The 23,081-nt window shown below is 43.6% G+C and overlaps 2 protein-coding genes across 3 annotated transcripts in view; one reads left to right on the top strand and one right to left on the bottom strand.

The window, feature by feature from the left end:
* ARMH3 (armadillo like helical domain containing 3) overlaps positions 1-23,081 on the bottom strand; it is a gene marked incomplete at its 3' end in the record, with an annotated part of 562,435 nt that overhangs the window by 532,752 nt on the left and 6,602 nt on the right. The gene's annotated exons all lie outside the window — the stretch shown is intronic.
* The window catches only part of SUFU (SUFU negative regulator of hedgehog signaling), a gene marked incomplete at both ends in the record, with an annotated part of 113,691 nt that overhangs the window by 23,272 nt on the left and 67,338 nt on the right, over positions 1-23,081 (top strand). For both annotated transcript variants that reach the window (XM_079715024.1, XM_079715025.1), the window contains one exon: positions 9,735-9,871. In XM_079715024.1, coding sequence (XP_079571150.1) covers positions 9,735-9,871 — 137 coding nt within the window. The remainder of the gene's footprint in view (positions 1-9,734; positions 9,872-23,081) is intronic.

Below are 23,081 nucleotides of genomic sequence, written 5' to 3' on the forward strand. Positions count from 1 at the left end.
TTACCAGCTTTTAGGGGCTACATGCCTTCCTTGGCTCATGCCCCTTCTTCCAGTTTCAAAACTGGCAATGCACGCCAAGTCCTCATGTCACATCTCTTTGACCTACTCTTCTACCGCTCTCTTCCACTTTTAAGGACTCGTATGGTTACCTTGAGCTCACCCAGATATCATCTAGCATCTCAAGATCCTTAACTTAATCACACCTGCAAAGTCCCTTTTGCCATGTAAGGTAACATACACAGGTTCCACAGATTAGAATGTGTATATCTGGGGAGCCATTATACAGGCTACCATAGTAGTACTCGTCTTCAGTTAGAGAAAGATGGAGAAGGATCACGTTTGGGGAGATAGTTCAGATTTGTATATACTGAGTTTGCGGTGTCTGGGTTTGGTCCTTTGCTTGGGGATAGATTTGGGAATCCTCAACACAGACCTGGTGTTGGAAACCATTTTATGAGGTTACCTGGGGAAACTATGTGTGGTAAGGAGGTGGCAGGAGCTGAGCCCTGGAGAAAGCGGGCCTCTGGCTTTTGTCCCTCTTTCTTCACCTAGAAAGTCCCCTAGGGGACAGATAGAGGCCATGCATGGGGAAATGCTCACATTCTGTTTTCCCTAGTGAAGTGGTTTCCAGTGGTGCCCTCTGTTTGCCAGGCAGCTCTTTATTCTCTGCATGGGTGTAAGGGGCAGAGTAGTGGCCAGTCCCAGGGCGTCATGGGGCTTGGGCCAGCACTGAGGGCCTTGGAGCAGAGTGACCTTCTCAGGCAACTTGGTGCAAATAGTAAAGGCAGCTGGTGCTCCAAGCATGTGCTGGAGTTTGGATATATGGTCCTTGCACTTGCTTGCTGTTGCCCTGGGAGGCAGAGAGCTTGTGGAGAAGAGATAGGCAGCCTCCTGTGCCGAGCCCCAGAGCTACTGGAGGTCTTCGTTTCAGTTCTTTCTGTAATCGCTGGGTCCAGCTGGGGATGTGTGTGTGCACTTGGAGGGAGGACACCAAAGGAAAAGCTTTCCTGTCTATTCCCCTGGGATGGGACCTAGAGGCTCCATTCTTCTGGGAGAGAATATCCAACTCAGTGAAGCAGGGAACTAAGCCTGATCCCAAGGAGGAGGGCTGGTTGGAAGGGAAGACCAGCCCCAGGATAAAGGCCTGGTTTTACCCAGTTCTCCAGCCAGCCTGGAACCAGGGGGTAGGGGAGGAAGGACAACAGGAGCTTTTGTAGGGAATGAAGTGACATCAGTCTTGATTCTGGAATTGGACTGGGCTGGCCTCCTGTGCCATATGTCTCCAGAGGAAAATGGTCCCCTCTTCCTTTTCTTCTGACACCAGCACTGAGCTTGAGACTGAGCCACGGTCTGTAGACCTGACTTCAGAGGTACCACCTTCACAAGATCGGTGACATTCTTAGCTGGCCCAGCGTTTCTTGCTTCAGATACCAGTGGAAGTATCCAGGCCACCCCCAGAAAAAGTGGGCACTGACCACAGGACTCTCCTGTCATACCATGAGTGTCCAGTATGGACACTTAGCCAACAGGTTCTGTGAGAAGCCTGGCAGGCTAGATTGGCAGATACAGTAGTGAACAAGACACAGTCCTGCCCTTGTGGGGTTTACAGTCTAGACTGGGTATAAATGGTAGAAAACTTGGAAAATACAAAGAAGTTTGAAAAAGAAAAATTGTATTGTGATAGCCACTATAATATTCAATAATTTTATTGCATTTTCTTCCTTTTTCTCGTATATTTTTACATTGTGTGTGTCAAATATTTTGGATCACACATTATAGTAAGTTTTGTTTCATGCTTTTTAAAAACCATTTGTTTCTAGTAAAATATACATAACATGAAATTTATCATTTTAATCATTTTTGATATATTTAGTGGAATTATTATTACGACCATCCATCTCCAGAACTTTTTCAACTTCTCAAACTGAAACTCTATACCCATTAAACAATAACATCCCATTCCCCTCTTCCCATAGCCCCTGGCAACCACCATTCTATCTTCTGCCTCTCTGAATTTGACTACTCTAGGGACCTCATGTGAGTGGAATCATATAATGTTTGTTCTTTTGTGACTAGCTTACTTCACTTAGCATAATGTCTTCAAGGTTCATTCATGTTGTAGCATGTGTCAGAATTTCCTTCCTTTTTAAGGCTAAATAATTTTCCATTGTATGTATATAGCACATTTTTTTTAATCCGTTCATTCGTGGATGGACATTTGGGTTATTTTCACATTTGGGCTATTGAATAAAGCTGCTGTGAACATGGGTGTACAAAATCTGTTCAAGTACCTGCTTATTGCTAAATCATCTGATAAATCTGTGTTTAATCTTTAATCTATGTCTATTTATTGTTTTTGAGAAACCACTATACTGTTTTCCACAGTGGCCACACCATTTTATATTCCCACAAGTAATGCACAAAGTTTCCAATTTCATGACCATTTAAAAAAGTTATTTATATTTTTATCTTATAGTTAGCAGTAGGTGAACAGCAAACAATAGAGGATATAGAGTGGGGTTCTGACTTATACTTCCTGTTCCTCCTCACCAGTTAGAGGTGGAAAACCCTTTGCCTCTCAAAACTCAGAGATTAGTCCTCCTGCTTTCAAGAAGTCTCATTTTGGGCTTCCCTGGTGGCACAGTGGTTGAGAATCTGCCTGCCAATGCAGAGGACACGGGTTCGAGCCCTGGTCTGGGAAGGTCCCACATGCCACGGAGCAACTAGGCCTGTGAGCCACATTACTGAGCCTGTGCATCTGGAGCTTGTGCTCCGCAACAAGAGAGGCCGCGACAATGAGAGGCCTGCGCACCGTGATGAAGAGTGGCCCCCGCTCACCGCAACTAGGGAAAGCCCTCGCACAGAAACGAAGACCCAACACAGCCAAAAATAAATAAATAAATAAATAAAATTTTTTTAAAAAGAAAGAAAATAAACTTGTTAAAAAAAGAGTCTCATTTTTAATGACCATGTAATGTCCCACCACACAATGCACCAGAACTGATAATACCCCTACTTGTAGAACATTTAGATTGTTTCTAAATGTTTTACTCTTATAAATACCACAGAATATATTTACAGAAAAGGCTTTTTCCAAACACATGAGGGAAAAGCTGCTACCCCTCATATATGCATAAAATAAGGAATTGGCTCATGTAATTATGGAGGCTGGTAAGTCCAAAATCTATAGAGCCAATGTTACTAGGTCCATTACAATCAGTATGGAGTCATGGATTTTTACTTTAATAGGTTATAATTTGTTAATACCATTTGTTTCGATGCTCACATTGTCCTAGATTTGGCCAGTGGGAGCCCTTCAGTTTGGCTTCTCTCTACTTTTGACATGTTCCCATCATTCTTCAAGTACTTACTTACCTCTGGCACAACAAAAAGTTCCAGGCTCATTTCGTGCTTTCCCAACCCTAGATTCAGCCACTTCTCCAGTGAGCTCTGGTTTCTTTTAATGGCAGATGGTATTTAGGCACCAAAATCTGAGTGCTAGGAGTTATCATTGCTTTTGGGGTGTCACTTAGTGGAGAGAGCTAGGAAATGCACACACATATATCACACCCACACCCACATCTTTATCTATTTCTATATCTATCCCTCTATTAAATACCATATTGATACCTCTAATTCCAAAATCATACCTATGAGGCTCATTCTGTCCATCCTTTTTTATGTATTTCTAACTTTGACATGTTTACCAGTTTTTAACATTTCTGACAGTGAGAGAAACCTGGCTCTCATTATCCACGGTACATTTACACAGAAGGTAGTTTCAGAATTACCACCTCATAACACTGCAAAAAGTTAACCTACTAACCAGGGTTCAGTATTTTACTGTTCTCTTTGCCTTTAGCCTGATGACATATGGTCAACATACTGTGTACGTAAGGTACTTGGGTGGCTTCTTTTTTTCCCCTCTTCAGTGTGGTTATATTGTTCATCTGAAGTACAGTTAAGTTCACTAATTTATGTTTGTGTTACATTTAGCATTTTCCTCCATCCTTGTTTATTTTGAGTATGTGAAAGCATTATCATTGATCCAAAAAAATGTATATTCAGAGAAATGTCATACACTCATACATCCCACACCCCACAGTACTTCCCACCTGATTCCCTCCTATTGCTATTGCCTGTAGATAACCAATCTTATTTCTGATTTATCCTTCCTATGTTGCTTTTTGCAGAAATGAGCAGATACATGTACATTTTCCTGTCTTCCCTTTTCTCTTCCTCAAAACGTGGCATGCTATAGTACTCTTTTGTTGTTTTTTTTGTTGTTTTGGGGTTTTTTTGGGGGGGGTTTTTGCAGTACGCATGCCTCTCACTGTTGTGGCCTCTCCTGTTGCGGAGCACAGGCTCCAGGCACACAGGCTCAGTGGCCATGGCTCACGGGCCCAGCCGCTCCGTGGCATGTGGGATCTTCCCGGAGTGGGGCACAAACCCGTGTCCCCTGCATCGGCAGGCGGACTCTCAACCACTGCGCCACCAGGGAAACCCTCTTTTGTTGTTTTTACTTAACAGTTTCCATATCAGTTTGTAGAGCTCTTCCTCATTCTTTCTTATATCTGCATAGTACTCTTTGGACCACTCTCCTATGAATGGGCATTTAGTTGCTTCCAGTATTTGGGGATCACAAATTCTTAGAGTGGAATCGCTGGGTCAGAAGGTAATCAATATGATGGGAGTTCCCTGGTGGTCTAGTGGTTAGGATTCTGGGCTTTCACTGCCATGGCCCAGGTTCATTCCCTGGTCAGGGAACTGAGATCCTGCAAGCTGTGCAGCATGTCCAAAAAAAAAAGGTAAACAATATGTAATTTTGTTAGGTGTTGCTAACTTCCCCTCCAAAAAGGTTGTACTAATTTGTATCCCCACCAGCAACATATGAAAATACGTTTTTCACAGCCTCATCCATAGAATGTAATGTCATACATTAAAATTTTTGCCAATCTGATAAGTGATAATGGTATCATTGTTTTTTTAATTTGCTTTTGAGTTGCAAATGAGTGAGATTGACCATCTTGTTGTATGCTTAAGGGGAATATATCTATAGCTATAGTTTGTGAATTTTTTTTACTATTAGTTCTTTGGGTTTTTTTCCCCTCAGGTTTTAAAAACAGCTTTATTGAGATAAAATTCACCTACCATACAGTGTATGGTTAGTGGTTTTTAGTATACGGCTTAGTGGTTTTTAGTATATTCAAGAGTTATATAACCATCATAACTTAAAGTGTACAGTTTAGTGGTTTTTAGTATATTCAAGAGTTGTGTAACCATCACCATAAACTAATTTTAGAATATTTTTATCACCCTCAAAAGAAACCCCACACCCATTAGCAGTGACTCTGCATTTGTCCTTAGTCCTCAGCCTGAGGCAGTCACTGATCTACTTTCTGTTCCTATAGATTTGCCTATTCTTGACATTTTATGTAATATATAATATATTACAAATTATATTATTTATCATATCACATACATAGAATCATATAACATATGGTCTTTTGTAACTGCCTTCTTTCACTTAGTGTGATATAATGCTTATAGTGTTCCAGGTGGTTTCCGAATATTTAATCCTCACAACAACTCTGAAATAGTTACTGTTACTGTTATTATCCTCATTTTATAGATGGGGATAAACTGAGGCATGGAGAGGTTAAATATTTTGCCTGAGGTCACACAGCAATGAGAAGATGGGCTTTGGAGTCAGGCAGACCTCAAGTCTGAAGTCCATCACTTGCTTACTGTGTGACTTATAGAACATTGCTTACACTCTCTCAAGTGTCTTTTTCTCATATGTTAGTTAAATGAGGATAACAATGGCTGAGTCACAGGGTTGTTGGAGAATTAAATAATATGGCATCAGAAAAGTGCTTAGTACAAGGCCTCAAACTTAGTAGGTATTCAGTTAATTGTAGTGGCTATTAGTAGATAGAGTCAGGTAAAGGCCTGGTGTACTTGACATGGTTGGCCCTGCTTCCCCTAGCATTTAGGTGTATCTGAGATGCCAGCTTTTTTTTTTTTTTTTTGATATAATTCACATACCATGAGATTCACCCGTTTAAAGTGTACAATTCAGTGCTTTTTAGTATATTCACAAGGTTGTGCAATCATCACAATTATTTAATTCCAGAACATTTCCATCACTCCAAAAAGAATCTCTATACCCATTAGCAGTCATTCCCCATTCTCTCCTTCTCCAACCCCTTTCTGTCTCTATGGAGTTGTCTATTCTGGACATTTCCTATAAATGACATCATACAATATGTGGTCTTTTGTATCTGGCTTCATTCACTTAGCATAATGTTTCCAGGGTTCACCCATGTTATAGCAAATAATCAGTACAGCATTCCTTTTTATTGCCAAACAATGTTCCATTGTATGGATATACTATGTTTTGTTTATCCATTTCTATGTTGATGACATTTTGGTTGCTTCCACTTTTTGGTTATTATGAATAATGCTACTGTGAACATTAGTGTACAAGTTTCTGTGTGAAAAATGTTTTTGGTTCTCTTGGGTATATACCTAGGAGAGGATCAGCTGTGTCATATGGTGTATTTAACTTTCTGAAGAACTGCCAAACTGTTTTCCAAAGCAGCTCTGCCATTTTACTTCCCACCAGCAAAATGTGAGTGTTCCAATTTCTCTACATGCTCGTCAACACTTGTTAATGTCTGTCTTTTATTTTGGCCATCCTAGAGGGTATGAAGTGGCACCTCATTGTAGTTTTGATTTGAATTATCCTAATAATTAATGGTGTTGAGCATGAGATGCCAACTTTTAGGTCAGCTTTTTCTGTTTACCCACACTCTAGAAAGTCTCTCCCAGGTTCCTATTTGTCTGATTGGTACCTTCTTAATCAGGTGCCTTGGGGGAGACCTTTGGGCAGGTTCCAGTGGTTGCACAACTATGTTAGGATTCAAGGCACATGTTTTTCCTGTTGGCAGGTTTAATGTTACTCTTGAGGCTGGCACAGCCATTGCCTAGGCTCACTAAACTGCTGGGACAAAGCCAGCTTCTCCCTTGAGCACCTCAGTGCGCAGGATCAGAAGTTCTTGAGCTGGAAACAATCTTGAGAGGCCGTCTCATCCATCCTTCTGCAACAAGACAGTTAGAACCCCTCCCTGCCAGATTGGGGAGGATCTGTAGTATATTCCTTTAAGAATCTCTGTAGGAAGAAATTCCACTGGGCCCCTTTACCACCAGCCAGTATTTTAGCAGCCTTTGGTGTTAGAAAGATTCTTTGCTCTGACCCAGATCCCACCTTCTGCAGCACGTGCTGATTTCCTCTCACGCTTTCCTTTCTTGGAGGATGCGCGAGACAGCCGCTCTCCAGGAGGGGCTTCATCGTCTGGTCAGATAAATCTGCTTTGGCTGGAGGAGCCCTCACTTGAGGGACTGCAGACCAGGCCAGGCCTCTCCAGGGGACCTTAAAGACTGAATGACCTTATCACTGGGCTATTGACTGAGCAATCTGCTTTGAAGAAGAGGCCTTCTGACAGGCTCCAGGTTGTGTGTTTATCCTGAGGCTGGGCCATTCCAAACTCATGTTTCAGAGTTTAGAGGTTGCATCCAGCCAGCCTGGTGGGTGGTAATCAGACGCAGGTGGAGACCATCTGGCCAGACCTGTCCGTCTCAGCCAGTCAAGTGAGGGCCGGCCTGCCCACCGCAGAGCTGGCCCAGAAAGCAGCCCGGGTGGAGGCAGATGGTGTAGAAATGCGTGTGCGTGCATGCACACCCATGCACGCGTGTGTGTGTGTGCACAGCCCTCTTTAGAGAGGCGGTGCTGCTTGGATGCATGTGGTTACTCTCTCTGCATCTGAGGGTTCACCCCATCGCACAGTCTGAGGAGCATGTTTCTTTTAGTCTGTTTCTCAAGTTTTTGCGGTTAGAAATCATGTATTTTTCTTGGCCTGAGATGAAAGCCGGGGAGTAATGGCCTAGTACATTTTACAAAGCTGTCTCTAATTGGCGGCTGCTTGAAATCTTCCCTTTGCCCTAGTGACCCATCTCCCTTTGTAGGGTTTTAGCTCCAAGTCAGTCTTGCATTACCCCAGGTTTTCATACTCCTCGCAAGCCTATAGCCCTTGGGAGGCAGCTCTTACAGCCTCAGCTTGCTTAGCTATTCCCTCAGCCTTTCTGCATAGAATTGCCCCCAAACAGGGCAATTCAGCAAGGAAAGGAAATAGCTTTCACTGCATCCTGCCAAGCATCTTCTCGCCCAGTCTCCAAAATTCTAGGAGTGTACCCCAAAATGGAGTGTGCCTCCCACAATTATAGATACTCAGAGAAAATAGTGATTCTAAGGCTTCCTTTTCAGTCCTTTAGAGAACTTAGCTTATCAGAGGTGAGCTCCTCACTGCAGCAAGTGCAGGAGGGCTGGACCAACTCGGGTACACAAGCAGGGCTAGCCCTGGTGTCAGAGCTTCTGAGACGTTAGCACCTCTTTCTGCCCAGTCTCCCGGCCTGGCCCCTTGGGGGCGATGATGGTGATGATGGAGGAAAGATGCCACATGGAATCCCAGGGTTGGGCACTGACTGCATCATTGCCCCTTCAGCATTCTCCCCTCTGACCGCCTGTTCCGGTAGCTTGGCTCGCAAGGAGGTGTTGGCTGTCATCTTATTTTATGGCTTGTATTTGTATGCTGAGGAGTTTAAATGTGTATAATCATTGTGGCTCATGTTTGTAGAAGATATAATTACTGAAAATTATATCATGAACATAGTTTAACTTTTAGCCCTTCCCATGCTGGCAAGCCTCCTGTAACTCTCAGGAGCCCCTCCCTGAATGCCTCCCTCACCCCAGAAGGTGCCACCACTAACCAGCCTTGCTCTGTAATCCGCATCATTTCCCTCTCTGGCAGAAGTCCATTTCAGGGACTCCCGTGGAGACTCAGCCTCCTGGGCATTTCCTAGCAGACAGGGAGGCAGGCACTGCTCCTCTGCCTCATCTCCCTATGATGTTTGTGGCCATCATCATTCTGGGCCACTTGGGGATGGGAAGGGAGGGCAAACTCTGCTTCCTCAAGGTTCCAGTGATTGAAGAGTACACACGGGGTGCCAGGTTTCAGGAAGAGCAGGTGCTGATTGATGAGTGCATGTGGGGTGCCGGCTTTCAGGAAGATCATGGGCCCTCCCAGTATTTGGATATTTGGAATCTGCTTTGGGACCCATCCTCAAATGCTGAGTTTGGAGGCCAGCCAGTTTAGCCCAAGGATTGTCCCCTTGTGGGGCAGGGTGGAGGTGGGAGTGGAGAAAGGGTCTCATCCTCATAGGGCATACAGTAGGACATATATCCTTAGCAAACTAAGTAGGTGCTTATTAATAGCTTGAAGGAATAAAGAGTGTGAGAAAGGGTTATTTTCAGTATTAGAAATCTTCCCTTTGCCCTAGTGACCCATCTCCCTTTGTAGGGTTTTAACTCAATCATACAGAAAGGAATGTTCCAGAGCCACAAAACCTGGAACTCGTAATTCAGAGTACCAGCAGGGGAATTTGATTGGGGGGGCTGAGGTCACACACATGTGCTGTAGCTGGCAGGAGGGCAAGGCTCGAGTTCTGGTTGCGTATTGGCTATCGAGGTCCTTCCTCCCCTCAAGGCTCAAGATTCTTCCGACTCGGGGGTTTGGATGCCGAGCCTACCCAAAAAGGGGAAGAACTTTAGACAACAAAACAGTGTTTTCCCTAAGGTAGTTAAACAAAAAACATTTGCTTTTTATTCCTTCCAGATTCACAGGAACAGATGGACCTAGTGGTTTTGGCTTTGAGTTGACATTTCGTCTGAAGAGAGAAACAGGGGAGTCTGCGCCCCCAACATGGCCAGCAGAACTAATGCAAGGCTTGGCCAGATATGTGTTCCAGTCAGGTAAGAGCCCCAGGAGCTGGCTGGTGTGGTTGTCCTTTCACCATGAGCCTGCTTGGGTTGGGAACCTGAAGGTATATTTTGATGTCCGTGGAAGGACCTTTCCTGGGAGTGCTATACCGCATTTGTACCATAAGGGTGGCTTGTTTCCTGGCGTTTCCTGGGTGGAAAGCTGCCTGGGCCATGGGAGGGAAGGATATGTCCTCCTGCAGTGGGAGTCCCTGACACCCTGAACCTTGGTTGCAGTCTGCCAGCCATACTTCTGATTCCCAGCGAGCCAAAGGCCAGATGGAGCTGACCAGCACTTTCTCTGTCTGCCCCTTTTCCCACAATTAGCACACTCTTTCCTCCCTGATGCCAGTGGCCTAGCCACCTCCATTTCTGGGGCATGAGCACACATGTTAATCTTGGCTAAGTCTAGGGTTAACAGTAGAGGATTAGGGCAGAGAGAGAACGAAGTGCCTTGAGCTTTTGCTCCCTCACAGCGTGAATGGGAAGTTGGAATCAGGCAAGACCTTGACAGTCAGAAATATTGTTTGATTCAGATGATTCAAGTGCCCTCCAGGGGATGTTCCTGTGCCCCTGGTGCCCTTCTGGAGACTGCTAATATGGAACCTGAGGTGGGGACTTTGTGCTGGGAGCCTTGGTCGCATGCTCTTGACTCAGCCTGCCTATAGTCCTCAAGTGGGATGAAATGTTGGAGTGGAATTCAGTACCTTTTATGGAGGGTTTCATATCATCTGAATGTTTCTGTGTGGTTAATTAATTGCTCAGGAACATTTCCCATATGACTTTATATTTTGTTTCTTTGGTTTGGTAAGTAGTTTTCAAATGAAAGCCAACACAATTTTATCCAGCTTTTGCTCTTTGACTGTCATAGATAGGAGCAGACTAGCATCTCGGCCAGGGTCTCTCAAAGTATGGTCCTTGGACCCCTGCATCAGAATCAGCTGGAGAGCTTGTTGCAAGCACACGTTCCTGGGCCCCAGAGGAGATCTCTGACTTAGAATCTTTGGGGGGTGATGTTCCCAGATGCTCTGGTAGAGACTAAACTTGGAGAACCACAGATCTGGCAACTTCTCTGAGTATAGTGACTTTTTTTTCAGCCTTGAGTAGGCTATAAATTGGGGGTGCAATTGACCATCTAGGTTGAAACCCTCTGCCCTCGTTTCAGACCCCTGGGGGTCAGTTGTTGGCTGGATGGCCATCATGTAATGGGACTGATCCGTAACTACCATCTACCATTGTGTGGCCTATGGGATAGTACCCTTTTGGAGGCTACAGTGGGTCTTCTGTAAGCAAGGGTTCCCAAACCTGGCTGCTCATGAAATCCTCTGGGATCTCAACACACTGAGTCCCAAACCCTCCCAGAGGGCTCTGATTCAGTTGGTCAGAGGTGGGACTGGGGCATCTGTTTCTTTTTTTTTTTTTTTTTTTTTTTTTTTTATTTTTTTTATTTTTTGCTTTATCACAAATTTAATCAGTTATATGTATACATATGTTCCCATATCCCCTCCCTTTTGCGTCTCCCTCCCACCCTCCCTATCCCACCCCTCCAGGCGGTCACAAAGCACCGAGCTGATCTCCCTGTGCTATGCGGCTGCTTCCCACTAGCTATCTACCTTACGTTTGGTAGTGTATATATGTCCATGCCGCTCTTTCACTTTGTCACAGCTTACCCTTCCCCCTCCCCATATCCTCAAGTCCATTCTCTAGTAGGTCTGTGTCTTTATTCCTGTCTTACCCCTATGTTCTTCATGACCTTTTTTTTTCTTAAATTCCATATATATGTGTCAGCATACAGTATTTGTCTTTCTCTTTCTGACTTACTTCACTCTGTATGACAGACTCTAGGTCCATCCACCTCATTACAAATAGTTCAATTTCATTTCTTTTTATGGCTGAGTAATATTCCATTGTATGTATGTGCCACATCTTCTTTACCCATTCATCCAATGATGGACACTTAGGTTGTTTCCATCTCCGGGCTATTGTAAATAGGGCTGCTATGAACATTTTGGTACATGTCTCTTTTTGAATTATGGTTTTCTCAGGGTATATGCCCAGTAGTGGGATTGCAGGGTCATATGGTAGTTCTATTTGTAGTTTTTTAAGGAACCTCCATACCGTTCTCCATAGTGGCTGTACCAATTCACATTCCCACCAGCAGTGCAAGAGTGTTCCCTTTTTTCCACACCCTCTCCAGCATTTATTGTTTCTAGATTTTTTGATGATGGCCATTCTGACTGGTGTGAGATGATATCTCATTGTAGTTTTGATTTGCATTTCTCTAATTAGTAAAGATGTTGAGCATCCTTTCATGTGTTTGTTGGCAGTCTGTATATCTTCTGTGGAGAAATGTCTATTTAGGTCTTCTGCCCATTTTTGGATTGGGTTGTTTGTTTTTTTGTTATTGAGCTGCATGAGCTGCTTATAAATTTTGGAGATTAATCCTTTGTCAGTTGCTTCATTTGCAAATATTTTCTCCCATTCTGAGGGTTGTCTTTTGGTCTTGTTTATGGTTTCCTTTGCTGTGCAAAAGCTTTTAAGTTTCATTAGGTCCCATGTGTTTATTTTTGTCTTTATTTCCATTTCTCTAGGAGGTGGGTCAAAAAGGATCTTGCTGTGATTTATGTCATAGAGTGTTCTGCCTATGTTGTCCTCTAAGAGTTTGATAGTGTCTGGCCTTACATTTAGGTCTTTAATCCATTTTGAGCTTATTTTTGTGTATGGTGTTAGGGAGTGATCGAATCTCATACTTTTACATGTCCCTGTCCAGTTTTCCCAACACCACTTATTGAAGAGACTGTCCTTTCTCCACTGTACATTCCTGCCTCCTTTATCAAAGATAAGGTGACCATATGTCCGTGGGTTTATCTCTGGGCTTTCTATCCTGTTCCATTGATCTATCTTTCTGTTTCTGTGCCAGTACCATACTGTCTTGATTACTGCAGCTTTGTAGTATAGTCTGAAGTCAGGGAGCCTGATTCCTCCAGCTCCATTTTTCGTTCTCAAGATTGCTTTGGCTATTCGGGGTCTTTTGTGTTTCCATACAAATTGTGAAATTTTTTGTTCTAGTTCTGTGAAAAATGCCAGTGGTATTTTGATAGGGATTGCATTGAATCTGTAGATTGCTTTGGGTAGTAGAGTCATTTTCACAATGTTGATTCTTCCAATCCAAGAACATGGTACATCTCTCCATCTATTTGTATCATCTTTAATTTCTTTCATCAGTGTCTTATAATTTTCTGCATACAGGTCTTTTGTCTCCTTAGGTAGGTTTATTCCTAGATATTTTATTCTTTTTGTTGCAATGGTAAATGGGAGTGTTTCCTTGATTTCACTTTCAGATTTTTCATCATTAGTATATAGGAATGCCAGAGATTTCTGTGCATTAATTTTGTATCCTGCAACTTTACCAAATTCATTGATTAGCTCTAGTAGTTTTCTGGTAGCATCTTTAGGATTCTCTATGTATAGTATCATGTCATCTGCAAACAGTGACAGCTTTACTTCTTCTTTTCCAATTTGGATTCCTTTTATTTGCTTTTCTTCTCTGATTGCTGTGGCTAAAACTTCCAAAACTATGTTGAATAAGAGTGGTGAGAGTGGGCAACCTTGTCTTGTTCCTGATCTTAGTGGAAATGGTTTCAGTTTTTCACCATTGAGGACGATGCTGGCTGTGGGTTTGTCATATATGGCCTTTATTATGTTGAGGAAAGTTCCCTCTATGCCTACTTTCTGCAGGGTTTTTATCATGAATGGGTGTTGAATTTTGTCGAAAGCTTTCTCTGCATCTATTGAGATGATCATATGGTTTTTCTCCTTCAATTTGTTAATATGGTGTATCACGTTGATTGATTTGCGTATATTGAAGAATCCTTGCATTCCTGGGATAAACCCCACTTGATCATGGTGTATGATCCTTTTAATGTGCTGTTGGATTCTGTTTGCTAGTATTTTGTTGAGGATTTTTGCATCTATGTTCATCAGTGATATTGGCCTGTAGTTTTCTTTCTTTGTGACATCCTTGTCTGGTTTTGGTATCAAGGTGATGGTGGCCTCGTAGAATGAGTTTGGGAGTGTTCCTCCCTCTGCTATATTTTGGAAGAGTTTGAGAAGGATAGGCGTTAGCTCTTCTCTAAATGCTTGATAGAATTCGCCTGTGAAGCCATCTGGTCCTGGGCTTTTGTTTGTTGGAAGATTTTTTATCACAGTTTCAATTTCAGTGCTTGTGATTGGTCTGTTCATATGTTCTATTTCTTCCTGATTCAGTCTTGGCAGGTTGTGCATTTCTAAGAATTTGTCCATTTCTTCCAGGTTGTCCATTTTATTGGCATAGAGTTGCTTATAGTAATCTCTCACGATCTTTTGTATTTCTGCAGTGTCAGTTGTTACTTCTCCTTTTTCATTTCTAATTCTATTGATTTGAGTCTTCTCCCTTTTTTTCTTGATGAGTCTGGCTAATGGTTTATCAATTTTGTTTATCTTCTCAAAGAACCAGCTTTTAGTTTTATTGATCTTTGCTATTGGGCATCTGTTTCTTAACCAGCTTCCCGGGGGATTCTAATGCAGCTGGTCTGGGGATGTTGTTTGGACTATAAAGGACTGTTGACGGGAAGAAGTATCATTCACAGGGGCAGGGGAAGCAGGCTGCTTGAAGCAGCTGGCTCATGTGATTTGGTTCTATCCTAGCGTCTAGGTCTGCACAATCTTTTTTTTTTTAAGTTTTATTGTTTATTTTATTTATTTTTGGCTGCATCGGGTCTTAGTTGTGGCATGGGGCACCTTTCGTTGCGGCATGCAGGCTCTTCGTTGTGGCATGCGGCCTTCTCTCTAGTTGTGGCTTGCGGGTTTTCTCTTCTCTAGTTGTGGCACGCAGTCTCCAGGGTGCGTGGGCTCTGTAGTTTGCAGCAAGTGGGCTCTAGTTGAGGCCCACAAGCTCAGTAGTTGTGGCACACGCATGGACTTAGTTGCCCCGTGGCACGTGGGATCTTAATTCCCTGACCAGGGATTGAACCCGCGTCCCCTGTATTGGAAGGCGGGTTCTTTACCACTGAACCACCAGGGAAGTCCCCTGCACAATCTTTTAATGTTTGAAGATTGTGCCAGGAGTCTACTGCCTGAACCCACTGTGTCCCCTTCTCTCCCTTCTTTGATGCCTGAAACTGATGCTGATATAGAACTGTCTTTGAGAAAACAGACCTTTCTTCAGTCTAATGCTCTCCCAACTGACCTATTTCAGCTCCTGGAAAATAGACATTTCTTGATATGGAATTTGATCTACTATAGGAAATGGGGCTCTGAAGACTAGGCAACCTCTTGCTTGTATAGACAGGTAGCTTCCTGCCCAGTGCTTAAGCCAGTATATTTATATGTTTGTTTGCACTTAATGTACCTGCTCATGTGGATCAAGATCAGAGAAATGTAAAACAGGTGTTATGAATCACTGTCAGGTGGAGTCAAGCAGATGAACCTCTGAAATAGTTCTGATGTTATAGTTCTGAAATAATAATGCAAGTGGGGAGAAAAACGGGATTTGATTTGCAAGGGTTCATTTCAGCCACACAGTAAACATCACAGTGACTGTTTTGCAACACTAATGTGATCATTGATTCAGGTACATTATCAACAGATGTCAAAACTATCAGATAAAAAAGATTGTTGGGGTATAAGATAGTCACAAGGACTCAAAGAATCCCTCCACAGATAACTTATGTGCTACAAAGAGAAAAAGAATACCTTTACAATGGAAAAGTTTGGGTGGGCATCATCTTAACCAAATGATCAAATGTAGCAACACAAAAATGGAACAAATGACTACTATGTACCTCCTTACATGTTACACTGTGAAATATAAAGCACCAACCATGTAACACTTTATTTATTTAATTTATTTTTGGCCGCGTTGGGTCTTCGTTGCTGCACATGGGCTTTTCTCTAGTTGCAGCGAGCGGGGGCTACTCTTCGTTGGAGTGTGTGGGCTTCTCATTGCGGTGGCTTCTCTTGTTGCCGAGCACGGGCTCTAGGTGCACGGGTTTCAGTAGTTGTGGCACGTGGGCTCAGTAGTTGTGGCTCACAAGCTCTAGAGCGCAGGCTCAATAGTTGTGGTGCACGGGTTTAGTTGCTTGCAGCACGTGGGATCTTCCCGGACCAAGGATTGAACCCGTCCCCTGCATTGGCAGGCGATTCTTAACCACTGCGCCACCAGGGAAGTCCCCATGTAGCACTTTTCCAAAAATGTTTCACCTGAATTGAATCCTGAGCATATAGTCAGGTAAATCCATATTGTGGGATATTTTACAAGACAGCTGCCTGGACTCTTCAAAAATGTCAATGCTCTAAAAGAAAACATGGCAAGGGGCTGGGGCTGTCCTAGATCAAAGAAAACATGACAGTTTAAATGTATGTATGATCCTTGATTGGACCCTGAATTGGAAAAAAAAAAGGTTATTTTTAGGGCAATTAGAAAAAATATAGACTGTGTATCAGATAACAGTACTGTGTAACTGTGAAATTCCTTGGGTGTGATATGGTATTATGGTTATAAAGGATAGTGTCTTTGTTCCTAGGAGATAAAAGCTGAAGTATTTATGAATAAAATGACATGATGTCTGCAACTTAACTTTCGAATGATTTGGCAAAAAAAAGTGTGTTGGGGAGACAGAGGAGAAAGCAAATGTGGCAAAATGTTAAAGGGTGAATCTAGGTGAAGGATGTGTGGAGGTGAAGGATATATTGTACTATCCTTCTAACTTTTCTATGAGACTGAAAATTTTGAGAATAAAAAGTTGTGGCTGTTTCTTGAGTGTATGTTGACTGGTGTGGCTCCATAGTTCTGGTCTGCTGCGACAGGCCCTTTTATGGTGTCTGTAATGTAACAGCTATAGTTTGTGCCTGTAGATCACTTCAGGCATTTCACAGCAGCAGCAGGATGACTACACTCCCAAAAGTATAATACCTGATTTTCTGTTTTCCAGATTTTCATAATATGATCGTACTACTTGAATAATAACTAAAACAAATCTTCCTTAAATTCTTTTTGAAACATGGCAGGGAGTAGTAATTATTTAAATAATGGGAAAATGGGGCCTCCCTGGTGGCGCAGTGGTTGAGAGTCCGCCTGCCGATGCAGGGGATACGGGTTCGTGCCCCGGTCTGGGAGGATCCCATATGCCGCGGAGCGGCTGGGCCCGTGAGCCATGGCTGCTGAGCCTGCGCATCCGGAGCCTGTGCTCCGCAACGGGAGAGGCCACAACAGTGAGAGGCCCGCATACCACAAAAAAAAAAAAAAAAAAAAAAAAAAAAAATAATGGGAAAATGATGAAGTAAAGTATATGGCAACTGATGTAAGAGAGAAGACCATGGCTATGAGCCTAAATAGTGAGGACAAGAGCTAAAATTTAATAGTGTGTTCTATGTGCCAGGCACGGTTGTAAGTGCTCGTTTAATGTGCAGTAAAGCCCTGTGAGTTAGGCACTGTTGTACCAGCTCTACAGTTGCAGAAAGGAAGACGGACGGAGAGGGGAAGTAGCTTGTTCAAAATCACACAGCTGGGACTTCCCTGGTGGCGCAGTGGTTAAGAATCTGCCTGCCAATGCAGGGGACACGGGTTCGAGCCCTGGTCCGGGAAGATCCCACATGCCGTGGAGCAGCTAAGCCCGCGCGCCACAACTCCTGAGCCTGCGCTCTAGAGCCCACGACCCACAACTAGAGAAAGCCCGTGCGCAGCAACGAAGACCCAACACAGCCAAAAATAAATAAATAAAATAAATAAATTTATTTAAAAAAAAAAATCACACAGCTAGTAAGTGCAAAGGACGGCCGCTGTAGTTCTTAATGCCAGTCTCTTAACCATGATACCGTGTTGCTAGTGACTCAGCTGATATTTGAGCTGCTACATGTCTCAGGCTGGACCATGAGGTTTGAGAATCATCCACATGGGTGATTGCACTTGTGCACATAGCCTCTGAGCTCCAGCATGCCTTGCTCGGGCATTCTGGAACATTTGGAAAATAAATAGAGGAGGGCTAAAGCCATTCGTAATATTACCCAAATCCTCTTAAACCCATACTTTCATCTTTTAACTTTTGTTCATGAAAATATGTATATAAAAAGTACAGCTTGCTCAGAGTTAACAAACTAAACACACCCCATGTAAGCAGCACCCAAATCAAGAAACAGGCTGTTTCTCCAGAAACCTCCCTTGTGCCTCCTCTCAATCACCTTCTTACCTTTTCTTCCCTTCTCTCTTTCTCTCTTCCCTTCCCTCCCTCCCTGCCTCCCTTCCTTCCACCCTTCCTGTTTCACTGCATAGTGCGGGTCCTCAGCCCAGTGTGCCTGAGCTCGTTGGTAAGTTAGGTAGGTAGCTATAGGCTACGTAGCCCCCGTTTCCACTTCTCTCCCTGGCACTCTTCACCATCTTGCACGTTACTGCTAGATCAAGGAGGACACAGTAGTATCATGGTTAAGAGCATGGCCCCTAGGCCCAGACTGCCTGCATTTTTACCTCAGCTCTGCCAGTTACTGCCTCCTGACCTTGGGCAACATAACTTATTTGCTCAACTGTAAAGCAGAGATAATAATAGTAACTATACATGAAGTTATTGAGATGATGAAATGAGTTAATACCTGCAAAGCACTTAGAACAGTGCCTGATACATAGTAAGTACTATCGATATATAAGTATCACCCACAATTATTATTATTATTCAGTCTTCAAAAACCTTATGTGAATAGAGAAGATGGGTACCTTGGTCTTTTTTTTGCAGTGTTATTAAAACCCCATTTTACAGGAAACGCTGATAGGAAGGAGATGCATTGCTTGTCCCTGTATCAGATGCCTGCCTCAGCTGATACGATAATATTTGGTGCCGTTATCTTTCTCTCACACAGAAAATCAATAATAGTGACACACATGAGGTAAAATTACCTCATTTTGTATATCACCTTGTAAAGGCAAAAAGCAAATTCAGCTCAACTGTGGGTCCTTGATTTATGTAGTTGGCAGTGCCTGTAAAGTCTTAAACAAATCAAATCCTATTCTATATGCAATAGAGCCCATGCAGTTTAGTGGGACCTTGTAAGTAAATCCTTCTTCCTAAGGTGAAGAATCTTTTCATAGTGTGAATAATTGCCCCCTTTTGTAACTCTCTCGTCAGTCTGGATTTAGGCCTTTCCAGTTCTCTCAGAGCAGAGCACACTCTCCTGATGCTGCAGAGACCCTGCCCTGTGGGCGTTGCTCTGTCCCAAGTGGTTACACTCTACAAGGGTTACACATATGTTATTACACAGAACATGTATTTCATGTTTGATGTATAGATAGGAAGACCTACACGTGTATACCTAGCAGCATCGTTCTGTGTGGTGGTCTTGCCTCACCTGGGCTGTCCACCTTAAACTCAGTGACTTCCATGGAGGACCCCGCCCATTTGCATGTGAGAACATGCTGAGCAGTATCTAGTAAGTGGAATGCTTAGACCTGCTTTTCCAGGTCTAAACGGCATCCACAGCTTTGCCATCCAGACTTAGAAACAGCATCAGGGCAGTGGGAGGCAAGGGAAAGAGACGACGAGACTCTGGGTGGGGGTGGTGTGATGGGGAGTGGTGATGCCCACGCCCAGCCTGGGGCTGCATGAGGCTGCCTCTGAAGCTTGCTCTGAAGAATGACTTGGACAGGTTCTGTAACTTAGCCCCGACCTGCTGGAGGGCAGTCACTTTTTGGTTGGTTTGCTCAGAGGTGGGAAGCTGAGCAGTAGAGAAAAGGAAGTGGAAATGTGAGAGGCCTGGGAAAGAAGAGTATCCAGAGAAGGTGAAGGAGTCAGGATGAGGGAGTGAGACAGGTTAGTGTTTATCTGAGTCGGGATGCTTCTAATCATGAGCAAATGACAGAAGCCCAACAAAAACTACCTGAAATAATAACAGACTTTATTGGTCAGGTTACTGGGATGTCCAGGGTTTCAGGCATGGCTTGATCTATACGTTCGAACAGTGTCCTCAGGGCTCCGACTTGTGTGTTGGTCTTGTACTGTAGACTGACTCTTCCCACGTGCCAGGAAAGATGAGCACCACCAGCCAGAGTTTCCAGTTCTCCCAGTTTGTAGTCCCAGCAGGCAGAAGGCTTTTTGCTTCCAACATTCCTCCGTCAGTCCTGGGGAAGGACCCAGATTAGTTCTGTCTAGATCAATAGGACCCCCCCACCCCTGGTTGGGGGTGGTGGTCCAGGTGGAGCACCAGGATTTATGTTTAAGGTCTTCCCCCTCCTCACTTCCAACTACACGGAGTGGGAGAGAAGTCCTCTAAAGCAAAGGGTAGAAAGCACTGGCAGAAAACATGTAGGTATAGTCCTTGGTAGGCAAAATCAGTTGCTCTCACAAGGCTTTAGGGGCATCTACTGCCTCAGTAACTGTGATGTGCAATTATGCTTGGAAGTCAAATCATTAGAGAATGCATAGGTGGAGCAGACACCTTTTGTTCTGTCTTGTATCTGTTGGGATGGTTTTGACTACAAGTAATAGAACACCCTAACTAAAATGGCCTAACAATAAGGGCTCTTATCTTACAGAGCGAGTCATCTGGAGGTGAGGAGTTCCAGGGATGGTTGTCATCTGTTCAGTGATGCTGTTAAGGACCTGAGTTCTTTCTAACTTCCTGCTCTGCCTTCCTCAGCACTTTGGATTGACTTTTTATTTTATTTTATTTTATTTATTTATTTATTTTGCGGTACACGGGCCTCTCACTGCTGTGGCCTCTCCCGTTGCGGAACACAGGCTCCGGACGCGCAGGCTCAGCGGCCATGGCTCACGGGCCCAGCCGCTCCGCGGCATGTGGGATCTTCCCGGACCGGGTCACGAACCCGTGTCCCCTGCATCGGCAGGCGGACTGTCAACCACTGCACCACCAGGGAAGCCCTGGATTGACTTTTTAAACTGGTTCCCTGATACTCCAAAGATGGCTGCCGCAATCCCTAGCATCCTAGAATCACACTTGACAGAGTGTGCAAGTAGCAAAAAAGACACTTCTGTCCCGAGTCTCTTTTTTTTTTTTTCTTAGCTGGAGTATAATTGCTTTACAATGTTGTGTTAGTTTCTGCTGTACAACGAAGTGAATCAGCTATATGTGTACATATATCCCCTCCCTCTTGGACCTCCCTCCCACCACCCGCCATTCCACCCATCTAGGTCATCACAGAGAACCGAGCTCAGCTCCCTGTGTCTTGTGTGTCTTTTCAAGACCAATCAAAACCTCCACAGAACCGCCCTCATTGATCTCCTCTTGCATCTCATTAGCTAGAGTTATGTCAGGAAAGTGAGACAACCATGTTGGCTTACCAATCAATATCCACCTCCTAGGGCTGGGGATGGGCCCTTGTTCCCTGAAAGTCATGGCCAAGGAAAGGCAGAGGAAGAAAAGTGGCATTCTCTTAGTAAGAAGGGGAATAGCCACCAGGTGGGCAAAACAGTATCTGCTCCCCTACCCAAGAAGCCCCAAGCGTTACCTGGGGTCAGAGGATCCTTGCATATTGATCAGGATGCTGGGCCAGTATAAAAGTGTCATGTGGAAAGAAAATGTGACAGGGTAGCTGTCATTGTTTCACCTGCTACATAGATTTAGAACCAAATCCAGCCACTGTCATGAATCATTTGGTAAGTTCTGCAGTAAATACATCAGTAACTTCACCAGTAGACACTTCAACTTCTTTCCTTCTTACTTTGCAGCCAGTTTCTCTTACTTACCCATTCCCTTTTAATTTTATTGATCAGCTCATTTTTTCTTCTCAGATTGCCAGTGACTGTTCCCCTGCCCCCTACCCTCTGGGTTTCATTAGAAATAAACCATTCCCCAACTCAGCAGGGCTTGATTTCTGAGCTGTGCTTTAGAATTCGGCTGGAGAGGCTGCCTGCTCTCAGTTCTGCCATTGGTAGGCCTTAACCACAAATTCCAAGGCAATTTCACTTGAGTTTCAGGAGAAATGTGGCCCCCCAATCTTGTAACTGACACGGTGGAAATTCAAGTGCCTTCGCTTGCTGCTGTTTAATGGCAACCTCATGACATGTGCTGAGTCGGCTCACTTTGTGATTCAGGCCCAATCAGGGAGATTGGGGGGAGGGTGCTGCCTGAGCATCCTGAACTCTGTGGTATGGACAGACTAATGCCAACAAGAGATTTTTTTTTTTTTACATTTTCTTTCCTTTTCCCGTTTATAAAAGAAATATTTGCTCATTATAAAACTGAAACATAGGGACTTCCCTGGTGGTCCAGCGGTTAAGACGCCGCGCTCCCCATGCAGGGGGCCCGGGTTCGATCCCTGGTCAGGGAACTAGATCCCGCATGCCGCAACTACGAGCCTGCATGCTGCAACTAAAGATCCCACACGCCACAACGAAGACCCCGCATGCTGCAACTAAGACCCAGCACAGCCAAATAAATGAATATTTAAAAAAAACCCTGAAACATAGAAATATATGACACAAAGTTAAAGTCCTTCATAATTCATTCCCCCACTGAGGAAACATTAGTGTTCTCTATTTCGATTTTCTTTTCAATGCATATATCTATATAGAATTATCATTATTTTATAAAAATGGACCATGTTTTTCAACTTGCTTTTTTTAACTTAATATCTTTTGGACATCTTTCCATGTCAGTATATTCTTTCTAACTGTACACTTTATTATCTAGATAGACTTTACTTTAATCACTCTCCTGGTGTTGGGCATTTGGGTGGTTTCTAATTTTTCCCTACCACAAACTTGCAGTGAGCATCCTTGTAGATGTATGTCTTTGCACTCTTGCCTAAGTATTTCTGTGGGATAAATTCCTAGAAGTTGGATTGCTAGGTTAAGGGAAATGAACATTTTACATGTTAACAGCTGTTGCAGATGAATGATTATATTATTGTAATAATATTTTTGTGATCATCCATAAATGTTATATTGTTTTCAACAAACAACAGAATGATTGTTATATAAAATTGTTTTTATAGCAACCAAGTTGTCTTCTGAGTCCTTGAGAATTGATCCCCTTTCTTAGGTTACTTGGCCTGAGGAAGCTTGTTAATACATGTTAAACGGCATGCATTTGGGGTTAGGAAAGCGAGCAAGCTCTTATGTGGTTCTCATACTGTTTAGATTTAGCACAGGAACCCATCCATCATGCTTCCTGTGTCTGAAGCTGGAAGTGGTGAGGGACACACCCTGCTGCCTGAAGTCAG

The sequence above is a fragment of the Hyperoodon ampullatus genome (genome assembly GCF_949752795.1).
Source record: "Hyperoodon ampullatus genome assembly, chromosome: 1".
Lineage (NCBI taxonomy): Eukaryota > Metazoa > Chordata > Mammalia > Artiodactyla > Ziphiidae > Hyperoodon > Hyperoodon ampullatus.